The sequence below is a fragment of the Mytilus californianus genome, unplaced genomic scaffold (assembly GCF_021869535.1).
Source record: "Mytilus californianus isolate M0D057914Y unplaced genomic scaffold, xbMytCali1.0.p SCAF_13, whole genome shotgun sequence".
Taxonomy (NCBI): Eukaryota; Metazoa; Mollusca; class Bivalvia; order Mytilida; family Mytilidae; genus Mytilus; species Mytilus californianus.
Genome location: NW_026262615.1, coordinates 5,591,750 through 5,609,747, shown reverse-complemented (window position 1 = coordinate 5,609,747; position 17,998 = coordinate 5,591,750). Strand labels below are relative to the sequence as shown.

The 17,998-nt window shown below is 33.5% G+C and overlaps 1 protein-coding gene across 5 annotated transcripts in view; it reads right to left on the bottom strand.

Moving 5' to 3' along the window:
• LOC127723057 (PHD finger protein 20-like protein 1) overlaps positions 1 to 17,769 on the bottom strand; it is a 59,165-nt gene extending 41,396 nt beyond the window's left edge. For 4 of the 5 annotated variants that reach the window (XM_052229493.1, XM_052229494.1, XM_052229492.1 and 1 more), the window contains exons 1-7: positions 17,678 to 17,769; positions 15,674 to 16,041; positions 7,088 to 7,253; positions 6,048 to 6,132; positions 4,612 to 4,700; positions 2,117 to 2,312; positions 1,378 to 1,410 (exon numbers count right to left, since the gene is read on the bottom strand). In XM_052229493.1, coding sequence (XP_052085453.1) covers positions 1,378 to 1,410; positions 2,117 to 2,312; positions 4,612 to 4,700; positions 6,048 to 6,132; positions 7,088 to 7,253; positions 15,674 to 16,029 — 925 coding nt within the window. In that variant the 5' untranslated portion in view covers positions 16,030 to 16,041; positions 17,678 to 17,769. The remainder of the gene's footprint in view (positions 1 to 1,377; positions 1,411 to 2,116; positions 2,313 to 4,611; positions 4,701 to 6,047; positions 6,133 to 7,087; positions 7,254 to 15,673; positions 16,042 to 17,677) is intronic. The other variant, XM_052229495.1, reaches the window with a different exon arrangement.
• Positions 17,770 to 17,998: the final 229 nt, after the last annotated feature.

The window sequence follows — 17,998 nt, the reverse complement described above, 5'->3', positions numbered from 1 at the left end:
TGAAGGCATTAAAAATTATGCAAAATAATTCTCTTTCCAGTCTCCTACCATAAAAATGTTTAAATTTTTTAATTTTTTTTAAACAAAATCTGGAAAATTCAAAAATATACATGTTTTGTGCAAGTCCAGTCTTAACTAAAAACTACACAGCTTGAAATTTTGCACAGTAGGATGGCACTTTTGCAATATCAAATGTAACTTTTTCACTCGATTTTTATCAACTGTATAAAAAAATTTAATTCAAATAAGTTGTCTTCTCTAACAACAAAATTCACTTTTTCTTTAAAGACATTTGAAACTTCAATAATTAAAAATAAATGAAGAAAGTGTCCATGGGACACAGATGATACCTCCGCTTGCATATAACATTATAAAGGGGCATAACTCAAGAACAGTAAAAGTGATGCCACCCGAATTCCAACATGATCTTTGTTTTCTGGTAATAAGCATTGTGTACAAATTTCATAACATTGGGATGAGGCAAACTAAAGTTAGAGAACGGAAACCAATTTTGGGATGTATGTACGGACGGACGGACAGACAGACAAGGGTAACTCTTTAAAATGCCTCCTATGATGACGGCGGTGGCATAAAAGTTGAATATTTTTTATATACATGCAGATTTACTTTAAAAAAAGTGTATGTGGACTTTCTTGTAAAAGAAATTCTTTATATTTTCAAAATCTTCATAAATGTACTGCTATTGAATTATTGTCTTCCCATACAATGATTTGCAGATATTGCTCCACATACTCTGTGTTGATTGTTTATCAATGTCACGATCTAATAAAAGTCGACAAACAAACAAGAAAGTAAATAAGCTTGCGATCAACAATCACTAAATGAAATATCATTTGTCGATAATAAGTTATTGATTCATAGAAATATAAAAAACGTGAATACAGGACTTAGTTAAGTATATCTGCATGCATTGGTTCAATAATTTCGATAACATTTACAAGAAACTCGTTTCATATGACTTTAATATTTTATCTTGGTAAAGCAATAAAATGTTTAAGAGATTTGCAATCAATTATCGGGCATGTTGGGAGACAGGAAACACTCATATATTTATTTTGCCCTTTTTCTCTTTTTTTCATACAATTTGAATATTCATAAAAAAAGGGTAAGGGAATTGAGCTTTAAATGTTCATCTTCAACATTAGTATGTCTTAAAACTTGAATTTCAAAAATAATTTTTTAATCTTAATGTGTCAATTTCCTGTAAGGATCACACTACTATACATGCTATATACATGTAGCATTTAGATAGCATACACTTGTCTAAAATACAACTATCCACAGTACAATAGGCAAGCAAATTACGAACAATAAAGAATCAGCGGAAAGCATATTGAAAATTCTTCCTTGGATTACCTTTGTCACATTGATAACGCCTCTTTTTCCTTCCTTTAAAAAGAGAAAGAAGAAATAAGGAACAAAAAAGATTATTTGAGCAAGAAATTTCCTGCCGAGGAGTTAGAGATTAATAAAAGCATTAACTTTGTAATTTCAGCTTTGCCTCAGACAGACTTACTACTTGAAAGATACAAGATTAAAACAGAAACTACAGTTCGCACCACTATCTTGATAAAGTTTAAAAACATTTGTTAATATAGAAAATATGGTGGTGCATTATAAAAGATGCATGTAATTTTTTTAAATTAGATCTATTTTCCTAATGCTTGGTTGTTTAAAGGTTTGGTTGGTTTGCTTGCTTTGTTTGCCAAAATGTTTGCTCAAGCATTGTTATTAAGATTGACATCTGCAATCAATAGATAGGCAGGGCTTCAGCTTGTATACATTCTCATTTAAACAACAAGCATTAGGAAAATAGCTCTAATGATGGAGGTAACTAAACAAATCACGAGTATTCTTGTATATTACAGTGACAGGATTGAATCACTGAATTGGACAACAGAACCAATGGACCAATTAATAAATATATGGTCCCTGTGAATTAATTGCAGTCTAGTAAATGTTAATTTGGACCAATCAGAATGTTCAAAACAATGACATTCCCATTTTCCAGAATGCATCACAATTTCTAAACTTGTCCATTATAAAAAGAACCAATGAGCTTCTTTTATTTGAACCAATCATTTTGTATGTGTACCTTCACTTTCTGTCAAAGGTTCCATTTTAACATCTTCAATGTCTGTTGATAGTCGTTTTTTGCCATCTTCACTTTCCATTGAAAGTCTGTTTTTGCCATCTTCAGTTTCTGTTGAAAGTCTCTTTTTGCCTTCTTCAGTATCTGTTGAAGACCTTTTTCTCATATCTTTTGGTAACACATGAACAATTTCTATTTTCTGCCAATTAAAAAACATATATCTTAATTATCAAGTTTACTTTTCTAAAAATATTTACTCTCTGTTTTTCTTCCAGATATCAGACATACATAAACCATTTCTTGCCATGCATCTTTTCCAAAAAGTAAAAATAAAATTCTCAAGTGCAATTTTTCATAGCAGAAAATTCTGGATTAAGGTTAATTGCTTTCTGGTCCCATAAGACTAAGAAATTTACAGCAAAGAGCACAAATTGTGTTCTACAGAAATGCCCGTGCAGCACAGATGAGCATATGGAAATGCCCATGCAGCATAGGCAAACAAATAACAATGCCTATGAAGCACAGACTAGCAAATAGAATTGAACTTGCAGAAAAGTTGAGCAAATAGAAATACCCCTGAGGAAAAGTATGCAAATAGGATTGCCCCTGGAGAAAAATTGAAAAAATAGGATTGCCCCTAGGGAAAAGTGAGCAAATAGGATGGCCCCTAGGGAAAAGTGAACAAAATGAAGTCCCCCTGCAGACCAGGTGAGTAAATTGGTGTACCCCTGCAGACCAGGTCAGTAAATAGAAGTCCACCTGCATACCAGGTGAGTATAAAGAAATCCCTCTGCAGACCTGGTGAGTAAATAGAAGTCCCCCTGCAGACCTGGTGAGTAAATAAAAGTCCCCTGCATACCATGTGAGTAAATAGAAGTCCCCCTGCAGACCTGGTGAGTAAATAGAAGCCACCCTGCATACCAGGTATGTGAACGGAAGTCCCCCTGCAGACCAGGTTAGTAAATAGAAGTCCCCCTGCAGACCAAGTCAGTAAATAGAAGTCCCCTGCAGACCAAGTCAGTAAATAGATGTCCCCCTGAAGAACAGGTGAGTAAATATAATTTCCCTGCAGACCAAGTCAGTAAATAGAAGTCCCCATGCATACCAGGTGAGTAAATAGAAGTCCCCCTGCAGACCAAGTCAGTAAATAGAAGTCCCCCTGCAGACTAAGTCAGTAAATATAAATTCCCCTGCAGACCAAGTCAGTACATAGAAGTCCCCCTGCATACCAGGTGAGTAAATAGAAGTCCCCCTGCAGACCAAGTCAGTAAATAGAAGTCCCCCTGCAACTTGGTGAGTAAACAGAAATCCCCCTGCAGACCAATTCAGTAAATAGAAGTCCCCCTGCAGACCAGGTGTGTAAATAGAAGTCCCCCTGCATACCAGGTGAGTAAATATAAATTCCCCTGCAGACCAAGTCAGTAAATAAAAGCCCCCCTGCATACCAGGTGAGTAAATAGAAGTCCCCCTGCAGACCTGGTGAGTAAACAGAAGTCCCCCTGCAGATCAAGTCAGTAAATAGAAGTCCCCCTGCAGACTAAGTCAGTAAATATAAATTCCCCTGCAGACCAAGTCAGTAAATAGAAGTCCCCCTGCATACCAGGTTAGTAAATATAAATTCCCCTGCAGACCAAGTCAGTAAATAGAAGTCCCCCTGCATACCAGGTGAGTAAATAGAAGTCCCCCTGCAGACCTGGTGAGTAAATAGAAGTCCCCCTGCAGATCAAGTCAGTAAATAGAAGTCCCCCTGCAGACTAAGTCAGTAAATATAAATTCCCCTGCAGACCAAGTCAGTAAATAGAAGTCCCCCTGCATACCAGGTGAGTAAATAGAAGTCCCCCTGCAGACCAAGTCAGTAAATAGAAGTCCCCCTGCATACCTGGTAAGTAAACATAAGTCGCCCTGCAGACCGTGTCAGTAAATAGAAGTCCCCCTGCAGACCAGGTGAGTAAAAAGAATTCCCCCTGCATACCAGGTGAGTAAATATAAGTTCCCCTGCAGACCAAGTCAGTAAATAGAAGTCCTCCTGCATACCAGGTGAGTAAATAGAAGTCCCCCTGCAGACCTAGTGAGTAAATAGAAGTCCCCTTGCAGACTAAGTCAGTAACTAGAAGTTCCCCTGCATACCAGGTGAGTAAATATAAATTCCCCTGCAGACCAGTTGAGTAAATAGAAGTCCTCCTGCAGAACAGGTGAGTAAATAGAAGTCCCCCTGCAGACCAGGTGAGTAAATATAAATTCCCCTGCTGACCAAGTCAGTAAATAGAAGTCCCCCTGCAGACAAGGCGAGTAAATAGAAGTCCCCCTGCAGACCTGGTGAGTAAATAGAAGTCCCCCTGCAGACCAGGTGAGTAAATATAAATTCCACTGCAGACCAAGTCAGTAAATAGAAGTCCCCCTGCAGACCAAGTCAGTAAATAGAAGTCCCCCTGCAGACCAGGTGAGTAAATAGAAGTCCCACTGCAGACCAGGTGAGCACACAGTCCTGCATATCTTACCTGTTGTTTTAGTTCAGGTGGCATTGGCTTTATGTTCATTCCTTGTACAACTTTCTTGAAACCATCGTAGAAAAAAACCTCAAATGTATCTATAACAAAAACTATGTCAATTATACATTGAAATATAATCTTCTTATCCTGAAAACATCTTATAATGAAAATAAAACAGGTTAGCTGTATATCCCTCCAAAAATGTTATGTGGACAGCATTAGTTTGAAATAGGAGAGATGTTGAATTTGTCATTATGATTCTTCGATTTCTGAAATTTTTATCACATAATATAAAGTTTTATCTATAGTAAGTGTGAGATGAGTACTGCCAACAATTCGTTTTTCATTTTTCCACCAAAGATCCTTTAAGTCATACAAAAATGTCCCCATCACATGTTAAGTTTCCATTTATAATGTAAGCTATTACTTTTAAAAGGTATCAACTTCTTATCCTATATAATTTACAATATTTCATTATATTCAAAATAAATTTTCATCCTTTTTATGTACTGAAGGCACTATAAATTCATTATATTCAAAATAAATTTTCATCCTTTTTATGTACGGAAGGCACTATACATGCTATATGTTCGTTCGAATATAAAGTGATTATATTCTATGGCCTTTACAATAAACAAACACCAATGTAGGTGTGCTACTCGCTATAACCTTTAATTCTATATCTTATAAATCACATAGAACACATTATGATTTGAATAATCAGAATTGCACATACAGATGCTCATTAATTATGTGTGAATAAATGTGTCTCTTCCTGATGGTACAGGTTTTTTTTAAAAGTGCAAACAAATGGTCACATGTCATGAATATTCATGAATGGGTAAAGAACTTCACCATGTTCACAGGGAAATTTCACTCACATGAATTTCACATGAATCTGAATTCACCTGTAATTCATGTGAGTGAAATTTACATTAATCATTATTCATTCATTAATCTCACTTGAAACTCACATAAATTGATTTTTTTTTCTTTTATTTGGATTAAAATAGAAATAACAAATAACAAATAATTCTAAAAGGAACGTCTTCCCGTTTTTCCTAAATCTCATCTACTACAGGTTGAAATGGCAAAGTCAATGTGAGCTGTCATAAACACTACATGCTATGTTAATGTAAAAGGGAAAAGGGGGGGGGGGGGCATGATGTCTTCCCTTTGTCAAGGGATACATATCAATTGAAATTAATATTACCAAAATCAATTTAAGCTGTCATGTTTATAACACTACATGCTATGATAATGAGAAGGGTGGGGCATGATGTCTTCCCCTTGTCAAGAGATACATATCAATTGAAATATTAATATTACCAAAATCAATTTAAGCTGTCATGTTTATAACACTACATGCTATGATAATGAGAGGGGCAGGGCATGATGTTTTCCCCTTGTCAAGAGATACATATCAATTGAAATATGACTATTACCCTCAGCTTGAATGGCTGTTATCTTTGCTGGATACATTTTACAATCTGTCCACCTAGCATACACCTGATCTCCAACTTTATATTCCTGAAAAAAAAAACTAATAACCATCCTCAAAATTTTTTTTTTTTTACATGACAAATATTGACAGTAAATAATAGATTTAAAGAGCAAAATTACTTTGTTCTAGGGTTCCAGTTTTCACAAAACCAACTTTTTTAATTTCATAATTATGACATGTATGAGCAGTTCCTATGTTTGAAAAAGTCATAATTTTAAAAATATTTTAAGTATATGTATATATGTATATACATTTAATGACTTTGTTGCCCTATCATGCCTATCTAAGACTATTTCCTGTTTTGACAACCTTTCAGGATCCTCAGGTTTTTTCCTTATGATACACACCTTCTAATATTTGGAGGCAGGAATTTCATTGGCTAATGTAATGGTTACCAGAACAGAAAGCAGAACTAGGTGTGATCATGATCAGATCCTTGTAGGCAAAGTCTGAACACATGATCTTTGAAATTATTTAGATCAGATTTGTGTTCATTACAATCAGCTGATACTGTATAAGTCTAGCTAAATGTTCTTGTCAATTTTTCTTTGTGTTCATTACAATCAGCTGATACTGTATAAGTCTAGCTAAATGTTCTTGTCAATTTTTCTTTGTGTTCATTACAATCAGCTGATACTGTATAAGTCTAGCTAAATGTTCTTGTCGATTTTTCTTTGTGTTCATTACAATCAGCTGATACTGTATAAGTCTAGCTAAATGTTCTTGTCGATTTTTCTTTGTGTTCATTACAATCAGCTGATACTGTATAAGTCTAGCTAAATGTTCTTGTCAATATTTTCTTTATGTTCATTACAATCAGCTGATACTGTATAAGTCTAGCTAAATGTTCTTGTCAATATTATTTTTTTATGTTCATTATAATCAGCTGATACTGTACATAAATGCAGTGGCTAAATGTTTTTGTCAATATTTTCTTTATGTTCATTAAAACAAAAATATCATTGATCTTAAAAATCATACATTATTCAAAGATTTTCTCTTTTCTTTCCTCCCAGAATGCCTAGCTTTAGGTCGTATTTTTTCACTGCCCATGTCCATCCACTGATCATAGCGTTGATTCCATCCTTCAAAATGTATAAGCACTGCTATATCGTCTTCATCTATTTCTATAATTTTTGCTGGGTACCTGTATAAGATTCATTGATTTTTTAATTTGTATAAGAATTGTAAAAAATAAAGGAAATGTGAGGTATGATGTCAATGTGACAAACACCAAATGACAAGAATAACTAAAAGACATCTAGAGAACAACACACAGTCTTAACAACAGACAGGTCTTAACAACATACAGGTCTTAACAACAGACAGGTCTTAACAACACACAGTCTTAACAACAGACAGGTCTTAACAACAGACAGGTCTTAACAACAGACAGGTCTTAACAACACACAGTCTTAACAACAGACAGGTCTTAACAACAGACAGGTCTTAACAACAGACAGGTCTTAACAACACACAGTCTTAACAACAGACAGGTCTTAACAACAGACAGGTCTTAACAACAGACATGTCTTAACAACATACAGTCTTAACAACAGACAGGTCTTAACAACATACAGGTCTTAACAACATACAGTCTTAACAACAGACAGGTCTTAACAACATACAGGTCTTAACAACAGAGAGGTCTTAACAACATACAGGTCTTAACAACAGACAGGTCTTAACAACAGACAGGTCTTAACAACATACAAGTCTTAACAACATACAGGTCTTTACAACAGACAGGTCTTAACAACAGACAGTCTTAACAACAGACAGGTCTTAACAACATACAGTCTTAACAACAGACAGGTCTTAACAACATGCAGTCTTAACAACAGACAGGTCTTAACAACAGACAGAACTTTACAACAGACAGGTCTTAACAACAGACAGTCTTAACAACAGACAGGTCTTAACAACATACAGTCTTAACAACAGACAGGTCTTAACAACATGCAGTCTTAACAACAGACAGGTCTTAACAACAGACAGGTCTTTACAACAGACAGGTCTTAACAACAGACAGTCTTAACAACATACATTCTTAACAACATACAGGTCTTAACAACATACAGGTCTTAACAACAGACAGGTCTTAACAACATACAGGTCTTAACAACATACAGGTCTTAACAACAGACAGTCTTAACAACAGACAGGTCTTAACAACATACAGGTCTTAACAACAGACAGTCTTAACAACAGACAGGTCTTAACAACAGACAGGTCTTAACAACAGACAGGTCTTAACAACATACAGGTCTTAACAACAGACAGGTCTTAACAACAGACAGTCTTAATAACATACAGGTCTTAACAACATACAGGTCTTAACAACAGACAGGTCTTAACAACAGACAGGTCTTAACAACATACAGGTCTTAACAACAGACAGGTCTTAACAACAGACAGTCTTAATAACATACAGGTCTTAACAACAGACAGGTCTTAACAACAGACAGGTCTTAACAACAGACAGGTCTTAACAACATACAGGTCTTAACAACATACAGGTCTTAACAACAGACAGGTCTTAACAACAGACAGTCTTAATAACATACAGGTCTTAACAACAGACAGGTCTTAACAACAGACAGGTCTTAACAACAGACAGGTCTTAACAACATACAGGTCTTAACAACATACAGGTCTTAACAACATACAGGTCTTAACAACAGACAGGTCTTAACAACAGACAGTCTTAATAACATACAGGTCTTAACAACAGACAGGTCTTAACAACAGACAGGTCTTAACAACATACAGTCTTAACAACATACAGTCTTAACAACAGACAGGTCTTAACAACAGACAGGTCTTAACAACAGACAGTCTTAACATCAGACAGGTCTTAACAACAGACAGGTCTTAACAACATACAGTCTTAACAACATACAGTCTTAACAACAGACAGGTCTTAACAACAGACAGGTCTTAACAACATACAGGTCTTTACAACAGACAGGTCTTAACAACAGACAGGTCTTAACAACAGACAGGTCTTAACAACAGACAGTCTTAACAACAGACAGTCTTAACAACAGACAGTCTTAACAACATACAGTCTTAACAACATACAGTCTTAACAACAGACAGGTCTTAACAACATACAGGTCTTAACAACAGACAGGTCTTAACAACAGACAGGTCTTAACAACAGACAGGTCTTAACAACAGACAGGTCTTAACAACAGACAGTTTTAAAACAGACAGGTCTTAACAACAGACAGGTCTTAACAACAGACAGGTCTTAACAACATACAGGTCTTAACAACAGACAGGTCTTAACAACATACAGTCTTAACAACATACAGTCTTAACAACATACAGTCTTAACAACAGACAGGTCTTAACAACATACAGGTCTTAACAACAGACAGGTCTTAACAACAGACAGGTCTTAACAACATACAGTCTTAACAACATACAGGTCTTAACAACAGACAGGTCTTAACAACATACAGGTCTTAACAACAGACAGGTCTTAACAACATACAGTCTTAACAACATACAGTTTTAACAACAGACAGGTCTTAACAACATACAGTCTTAACAACAGACAGGTCTTAACAACATGCAGTCTTAACAACATACAGGTCTTAACAACAGACAGGTCTTAACAACATACAGTCTTATCAACAGACAGGTCTTTCTATAAAGCTCTAAATAGTCCCAGGTGAACAAAAATGGTGAATTTTAACAGAAACAATCTAAGACTTTTTCCTGTTTTGACAACCTTTCAGGATCTTCTTCTTTTTTCCTTACGATACACACCTTCTAAAATTTGGAGGCAGGAATTTCATTGGCTAATGTAAAGGTTACCAGAACAGAAAGCAGAACTAGGTGTGATCATGATCAGATCCTTGTAGACAAAGTCTGAACACATGATCTTTAAAATTATTTAGATCAGATTCTAATATTTTAAGGCCTGATCTCAATAAAATAAATGTGGACACAGATGATGCACCCGCTTGCATATCGTATAGTTATAAAGGGACATAACTGAAGAATGGTAAAAGTGACACCACCCAAAAATTTTGTGGTAATAAGCATTGTGTGTAAGTCTCATAACATTTGGTTGAGGCTAACTTAAGTAGAGAACAGAAACTAAAAATTCAGCAATTTTTCTATTTGTAAACACGCATAACTCTAGAATGGTTGTGTATAAGTTTTGTAACATTTGGTTGAGACAAACCAAAGTTAGAGAACGGAAATGAAAAATTCAGAAATTTTTATGTTTATAAAGGGACATAACTCAAGAATGGTAAAAGTGTCGCCACCAAATTTCGTACTTAATCTGTATTATGTAGTAATAAGCATTGTGTATAAGTTTCCTAACATTTGGATGAGGCAAACTAAAGTTAGAAAACGGAAACAAAAAAATTGTACTTGATCTTAGTTTTGTGGTAATGAATATTGTGTATAGGTTTCATAATGTTTGGTTTGGGCAAACTTAAGTTACAGAATGGAAACTAAAAATCTTGCAATCCTTCGATTAAAAAGGGGCATAACTCAATAATGGTTAAAGTGACACTACCCAAATTCAACTTGATCTGTGTTTTATCAGTGGAAGTCAAAATTAAACATTGCATTGTATAAAGCATTGATTGTAGTTGATTCAACTTTTTCCATTTATAAAGGGGCATAACTCTAGAACGGTTAAAGTGACGCCACCAAAATTCAAACTTGATCTGTGTTTTGTGGTAATAAGCATTGTGTATAAGTTTCATAACATTTGGTTGAGGCAAACTTAAGTTAGAGAACGGAAACTAAAAATTTTGCAATTTTTCCATTTATAAAGGGGCATAACTCTAGAACGGTTAAAGTGACGCCACCAAAATTCAAACTTGATCTGTGTTTTGTGGTAATAAGCATTGTGTATAAGTTTCATAACATTTGGTTGAGGCAAACTTAAGTTAAAAAATGGAAACTAAAAATTTTGCAATTTTTCCATTTATAAAGGGGCATAACTCTAGAACAGTTAAAGTGACGCCACCAAAATACAAACTTGATCTGTGTTTTTTGGTAATAAGCATTGTGTATAAGTTTCATAACATTTGGTTGAGGCAAACTCAAGTTAGAGAACGGAAACCAATTATGGGACGTACGAACGGACGTACCTACGTACGTACATCCGTACAGACAGACAAGGGTAAAACTTAAATATTTAGAGTTCAATAATTTTCTTTCTACTGCTTGTTTTTCATTTTTTTAACAGTATTGACAGATTTCTAAAGTAGAATAATCAGTTATTTCCATGGTCCATCAGACTATGGCAATGTCCAGTAATAAATGGTTAAATCCAGCATGTGTCCAGTAAAATGTCATCAATTACTGGACCAAATGACCAGTGTAGATGTAAGAATTTTGTAATACTTATGTAAAAGACTGCTAAAACACTGACTGGACCAGTAATGCTTGGACAGTTACTGGACAAAAAGACCACTGAGGTCCAAAAAAACCTTCGGAACCTCTGGTCAATAATATCCAAGATTAAAGCCAGATTTTCTGTATTCATAACTTTTAAAGGACTAGATGTAAAACATGATAAGTTAGTTCTATTACAAAAGGACACATATGAATTGAATGGTGATTGTTCAAAACTTCAAGTGGCAAGAGAGTAGCTGAGGGACCATAGGCATGATAGGTCTGGTTATGTTTATAGTCCTTATATTTTTTGCCAATTTACAGACCATAGTCCATGGTCCCCAAATTGTCAAAAAAAAATCACAAGGACCATTTGTCACTGGGGTAAAGCTGATGACCGTAATTCGATTCACGGTCATCCCAAGATGGCGGATGCAGAATTAGGTTAAAATCGGTATTGTCTGTTAAAGTGTTTCTATGATATATTCTATATAAAGCATACATTGGTATGATATAAATTTATAAAAGTTTCACACGGAAATCACAAATTACTACCGAGAAATGTATATGAAACAGGAAATTTTATTTGAAAAAATCGCTAAGATGACCGTAATTCATCATCATTATTTTTTCAAGATGACCAAACATATAACAAGGATGACCGTGATTCCATAATCCGAGCAACAGAAAATGTTGAGTTTGTCTCAATAGGGGCTCGGTTAGTGGATATAAATATGATTAATCAATGCGATCAAAATTTCACTGTTCGGGGGTGTTAAAATTAGTGGGGGTAATTAAAATAATAATACTTAAAGAAGTGATTTTTTGGAAGAAAATAAAGGTATGATACTTAAACAAGTGATTTTTATGTCATTATCCTAGATTCAGTACAAGGTCATCACCTGACATGACCGGTCATCCTACATTGTATCAACACAGATGTTGGTTCTGATAATTTTAGCAACATAATTAGTCCCTGGATCATTAGTATTGTATATTTAAAGCTACAATAAAATTAAATCACTAAGTCTAGTGATTTATTTGATCTACTTAAATAGGTGATTATTAAAGAAAGACAACTCTCACTTCCAACATTTCTGGGCAAAATATTTCTTGAATCAGTGATTTAGAAATCACTTATTTAAGTAAGTCCCCTGACTGTTAATGATTGAAAAAAAAAAATCATATTTTATTTTTTCTATATCTCGTAGCTAATGCCCCTTTTATATTTTATTGAAATAATTCTTACATGTTTGATGTACTTTTCAAATTATTTAATTCTCTATAAATTAAGTTGCGAATAGCATGCACTGGATACCGACAACTGACCAGTAATCAATTAGCATTCCTTTTCATAAAAAAAACCAATTATTTGTTTTTAAAAGATTTGTTCTATTTAATTGAGATATTATTACTTTTTAAGGATATATCGTTGAATAGTTTTGATGGTATATGTAGTTTAATAAAACCAAGTTACTTGAAATTTTTGAAACATTTTATGTCTGGGCACTTATACATATGAAGACATGAACCATTCATAATTTTAGCAATTTTATTGTTGATATCATTTGTTCAGTATCACTCTGAGGATGTAAACTTCAAGATTTGAGTCATTGCAAAATTTTGACTCACTCTCGTTGGTTTTCTATTATGAACCTTTTTTTCATACATGTCATAGTGAAAGTGCCGGAGATAGATTCATTTAGGAGTTTTGGTCTATTGGTATTTTCATCCTCGGCAATTTACATGTACATTGTTTTTGCAAAGTACATTACTTGGTAAAACTCCAGTGGGGACTGGCAGATTTTTCATAACAATTTTCTTACCTCAATAAAGTTGAAAATAAATATTCTGGCTTAACTTCCTATAAAATTTATTGTTACCGCCATGTATATTTTTTAGTAAAAAAAAATAAAAAAATAAAGATTCTTGCTCTAAAGTGGTTGAAATAAATTTCTGACCCGCAAAATTCTTAAAATGAATATTCTGACTCAATCAAATCTACACGGCCCTCACCTCAGAGTCAAATGATCGTTCCCTTACCTGAAAAAGTTTGCAAAATTTCAATATTTAATTGTTCGGGGAAATTCATGCATCAACCCTGAACAGAACACATCTTTGTTATTTAGCCAGACTATAATTTGAAATTATCTGGATTTTATATAGAAATGAACTTTAAGTACTCCAAGGGTATGACATTTGCAACATGCTCAGTGATAAACCTTCTGACTACCTTAAAATGTTGTTTTTTGGTTCATTATTCACGAGTTTTCATTTGTTTCGTTTGTTTAGAAAAAATAGTCCATAATTGATATTTCTGATGAAACTAAATAATATAACTGATAATTTATAACATTCATTTAGGAAAATTTCAAATCAAAATTCGTAGTTTTCTATTTTTTCCTATATAAATTAAGGTCATCTTTTACCAATTACGGTCATCCCTGTTTTGAATCGCTGGTACTGGTACGGTCATCTCGATTGTGAATTACGGTCATCTTAGCGATGTTTTCAAATCAAATTTCCTGTTTCATATACATTTCTCGGTAGTAATTTGTGATTTCCGTGTGAAACTTTTATAAATTGATATCATACCAATGTATGCTTTATATAGAATATATCATAGAAACACTTTAACAGACAATATAGATTCTGAATTAATTCTGCATCCGCCATCTTGGGATGACCGTGAATCGATTATGGTCATCAGCTTTACTCCAGTGGTTTATAAACCTATGATCTGCAGCTAGCGAGAAAGGTGCGCATAAGATAGATAGTCCCAATATACCTTAAATTATTTATGTTCACACATAAGAGAAATAGTCCCTGTCAGTCAGGGGTACTACTTGTACAAGTTATATTTATTTACTTGAAAAAGTAAATAAAATATACTTATATAAGTTAATTATAATGTTTGAATAATCTCCCCTTAATTTTCTCAAAAATTTACTTGTACAAGTAATTTTTTTTCACAATCCCACAAAAATTCTCAAGTTTTGTGATGTAAAAACATGCCTTTAACAATTTTTCTCAGGTTAGCTAATAATTTTTTATTAGAGTTCAATGTTTCATCTCATTAATTCAACAAAGAAACTGATTGCGCAAAGATCTTAAGTATTTGCGCAAGGCCTTCAAAAATTGCCCCTTCGGGGCTTGTAAATGAGCAGTGTTCTGAAGATAACAGACAAATGAGATTTTCATTTTCCATGAAATTACACTTAAATGATTAGAAAAGACATCTGCAAATGACAGACATCTGCAAATGACAGACAATTAAAAATTCTATTAGAGCAAAGAAGTTTTAAGAATTCAAGAAAAGAAGATAGGATGACTTTTTTACTTGTATAAGTCAAAAAATCTGAATGTCTAAGGGACATAACTAAGCCAAAAAATAATTTACCCATACAAGTAAATAAAATACACTTGTATAAGTATCCTACAAATTTACTTATATAAGTATATTAATATTTACTTCTTCAAGTAAATAAAAATTACTTGTACAAGTAGTACCCCTGACTGCCTGTACAACTAAATTTATTTATGTTGAATATAAATTTTAAAGGTCTACATTGTCCATGTATTGTATAATATTAACTGCTATACAATAATTAATTTTAATCTAAAAATAGGTACACAAAATGATTGAATATTGATTGTTCATAATGTCTAGTGTCAAAAAAGGTGCACCCAAGAGAGATTTACTAAAACAACTTATGTTCAATCTATGCATCAAATCAATGCATCATTATACATTAAGTGGTCATGATTTCCAATACAAATTCTATCCAATGTCAATCTTATTATGTCAAGTTTCAATTTTTATCATAAAAATCAAGAAATAATCATGAAAATGACATTATTGACATGACTGATGCAATACCTTTAACATGACCTTGTATTTCTCAAAAATTCATAATTTATATTTTTCATTTCATTTATCATGTTTATACATGTATACATGAGCAATGATGTAGGATTTATAACTATAAATTTTATAAGAATTTCAGTTCTGTCATGTCTGTTAACCTTAATTCTTGTAAAACCACTAAATAAAAGTAAATTTATTTTCATTAACATTTCATGCATCATGTGCATGGTTTAATAAAAAAAATCATTTTTGATTTTGTTTATTAAAAGATCATAAAGGTTACATCAATATACATCTCTGCATAATATACATGTAGCCCAAATTACCATTTTTCTATGAAATCCATTGCCTCTATTTTCTCCCCTTTTCTCCATACAATACCAGGTCTGATTGGGAACCTCTTATTAAGTGGGGGTACAGAAGAGGTGGTTGTAGATGATGTACTGGAACAGGTACTGGCATTATCATGGAACAGGTCCCCAGTCACAACAGAGCTACGAGGTTCATAAGAGTGTTTGAGAGGTGGCGTTTTCTCTGAGCTACTTTTATTACTGCTACATTCTGATGAGGCTCTACTGGGAAATTCTTCCATTCTGTCCTTTGTTGTTTTAGATGGTGTTGTTGGTTGTGAACTTGAGGGAGAGCTTGGTACTTCTATTGGGTTTTCAATTTCACCTTCCATGGCTTAAATACCCTAAGAAATGAAGAAAAACGTAAAAATATATACCATGATATATTTGTATAATGTATCATTGATTTACAGAGTGACATATATCAGTTTTACGCTTCAGACAGCTGATGATGTGTATGATGTACTGGGATTGGCAAACCTCTTTTGTATTTCCTGCTTGAAAACATTGTGAACACAAGTTATCTTTGTTTGTTTGCTGCCTGGATGACAGTGTAAATATGGCGGTTCTGTTTATTGATGATGGATGGCAGCTTAATGTCCAGCGGCAAATTAAAATGCATATTCAAGACGAGAACATGTTAATGTAATATGAATAGTAACCCTGCTTTATACTATACCGACAAGCTGAGCTGGATTTTTAAAGTGCTAGTTAGGGTGCAGGCCGTTTCGTAACTATAGTCAATTCGTAACTTACTAGGTCATTTCGTACCTGAGATGTTTTGTAACCTTATATCAATATATAATAACAATATGAGTCGTAGGTTACGTAAAAAATAATAAAAAGACTTATTGATGTATATATATATATATCTATATTTATTTATTAAATAATTGATTGCACATAATTTTACACTTTACAAGTACAATTTTGCACACATGCGAATAGAACAGAAGAATTTAAATTGTCCATCATCATTTATACCTACTGTAATTACTTTTAAATACCTGTCACTAGTTGTCATAAAACCATTAAAGCTGTCACTGAGCGTAATTACCAATTAGCCAATAATTAAAAAGATTTAAGAAAGTTTTAAATTAAAAATATTACAATATTGTTATTATAAGATGAACAATTTGATCATTTTTAAATAATAACTTTAACTGTTTCATTTAAACTAACACTTTATAACCATATATAATTACACCAGGTACGAAACGTCTCAGTTACAAAATAACGTATTTACGAATCGACCAGGTACGAAACGACCAGGTTACGAAATGACATGCATTTGCTAGTTCACAAGGTAACCATCATTCATCTTACCGGGACACCTTATTCTGATTCTGAGCCGACCAGTCTTTGCTCTTGCTCCTTAATGCAGAGTGATTAGCGGAGAAGCAGCAAATACCAATTTTTAAGTCTTTGGTTTGACCCGGTTGGGGTTTGAAAAATGTAAAAAATAGGGGTACAATTTTTACATCCGACCAGTTTAAATTTACAAAAAAATTAATGTTGATAAAAAACCTCCTGATCTGAGGTCTAAACTTTTAATTTAAACTTTTTAACTTAAAATTTCCCAACCTCCTGATCTAATTTTCACAGTCCATCTAATGCTGATATTATCCAAATAAAAAATATACAATTATAAAGATCATGAGTTACTTCCCCTGTATTTTTAATTTCATCATCTTTATGAATATTGTAAAAGAAATACAGGAAGAAAGATTACGATTTAAATGATTTTATTTAAAAAAAATAAAGAAATAGATTATTCAATTTTAGTATCATCTTGTCCATCTTCGGGACCATAAAGAGACATGATGCCTTGATGGTATGTAAACAAAAACATCATGTCATGCCGCCATGCGTCGGCGTGGTCGAACCGGTGACAGGATAATATACAACTTTGTCACCTCTTACAATGTTTCCAGTATGTAAGACACTGGTTTCTAATTGTGATTATCAGTTTATATTTACCAAGCATATGAGTTGTTCACCTAAACAGCAGTACACTAGCTGCAAACAATTGACGCATTTTTCTCCATTTTGTGTTTTGTAAACATCATTCGGAATATCCCTGTAAGTAATGTAACTAATTACCGATCGAATATCACAAAACTTTTGAATTACAACGTACCATCGGAAAGCAAATTATAATTCCAAGTATAAATTAAAAATAACTCATACCAACCTGAGCAATGTATTATTATATCAATAACAGTCTTTACTTTGTCATGAAAAACGTATTTCTATTTCGAAATGTTCACGTTCGGTCAAGTTTCAGCAGGGGCGAATCCA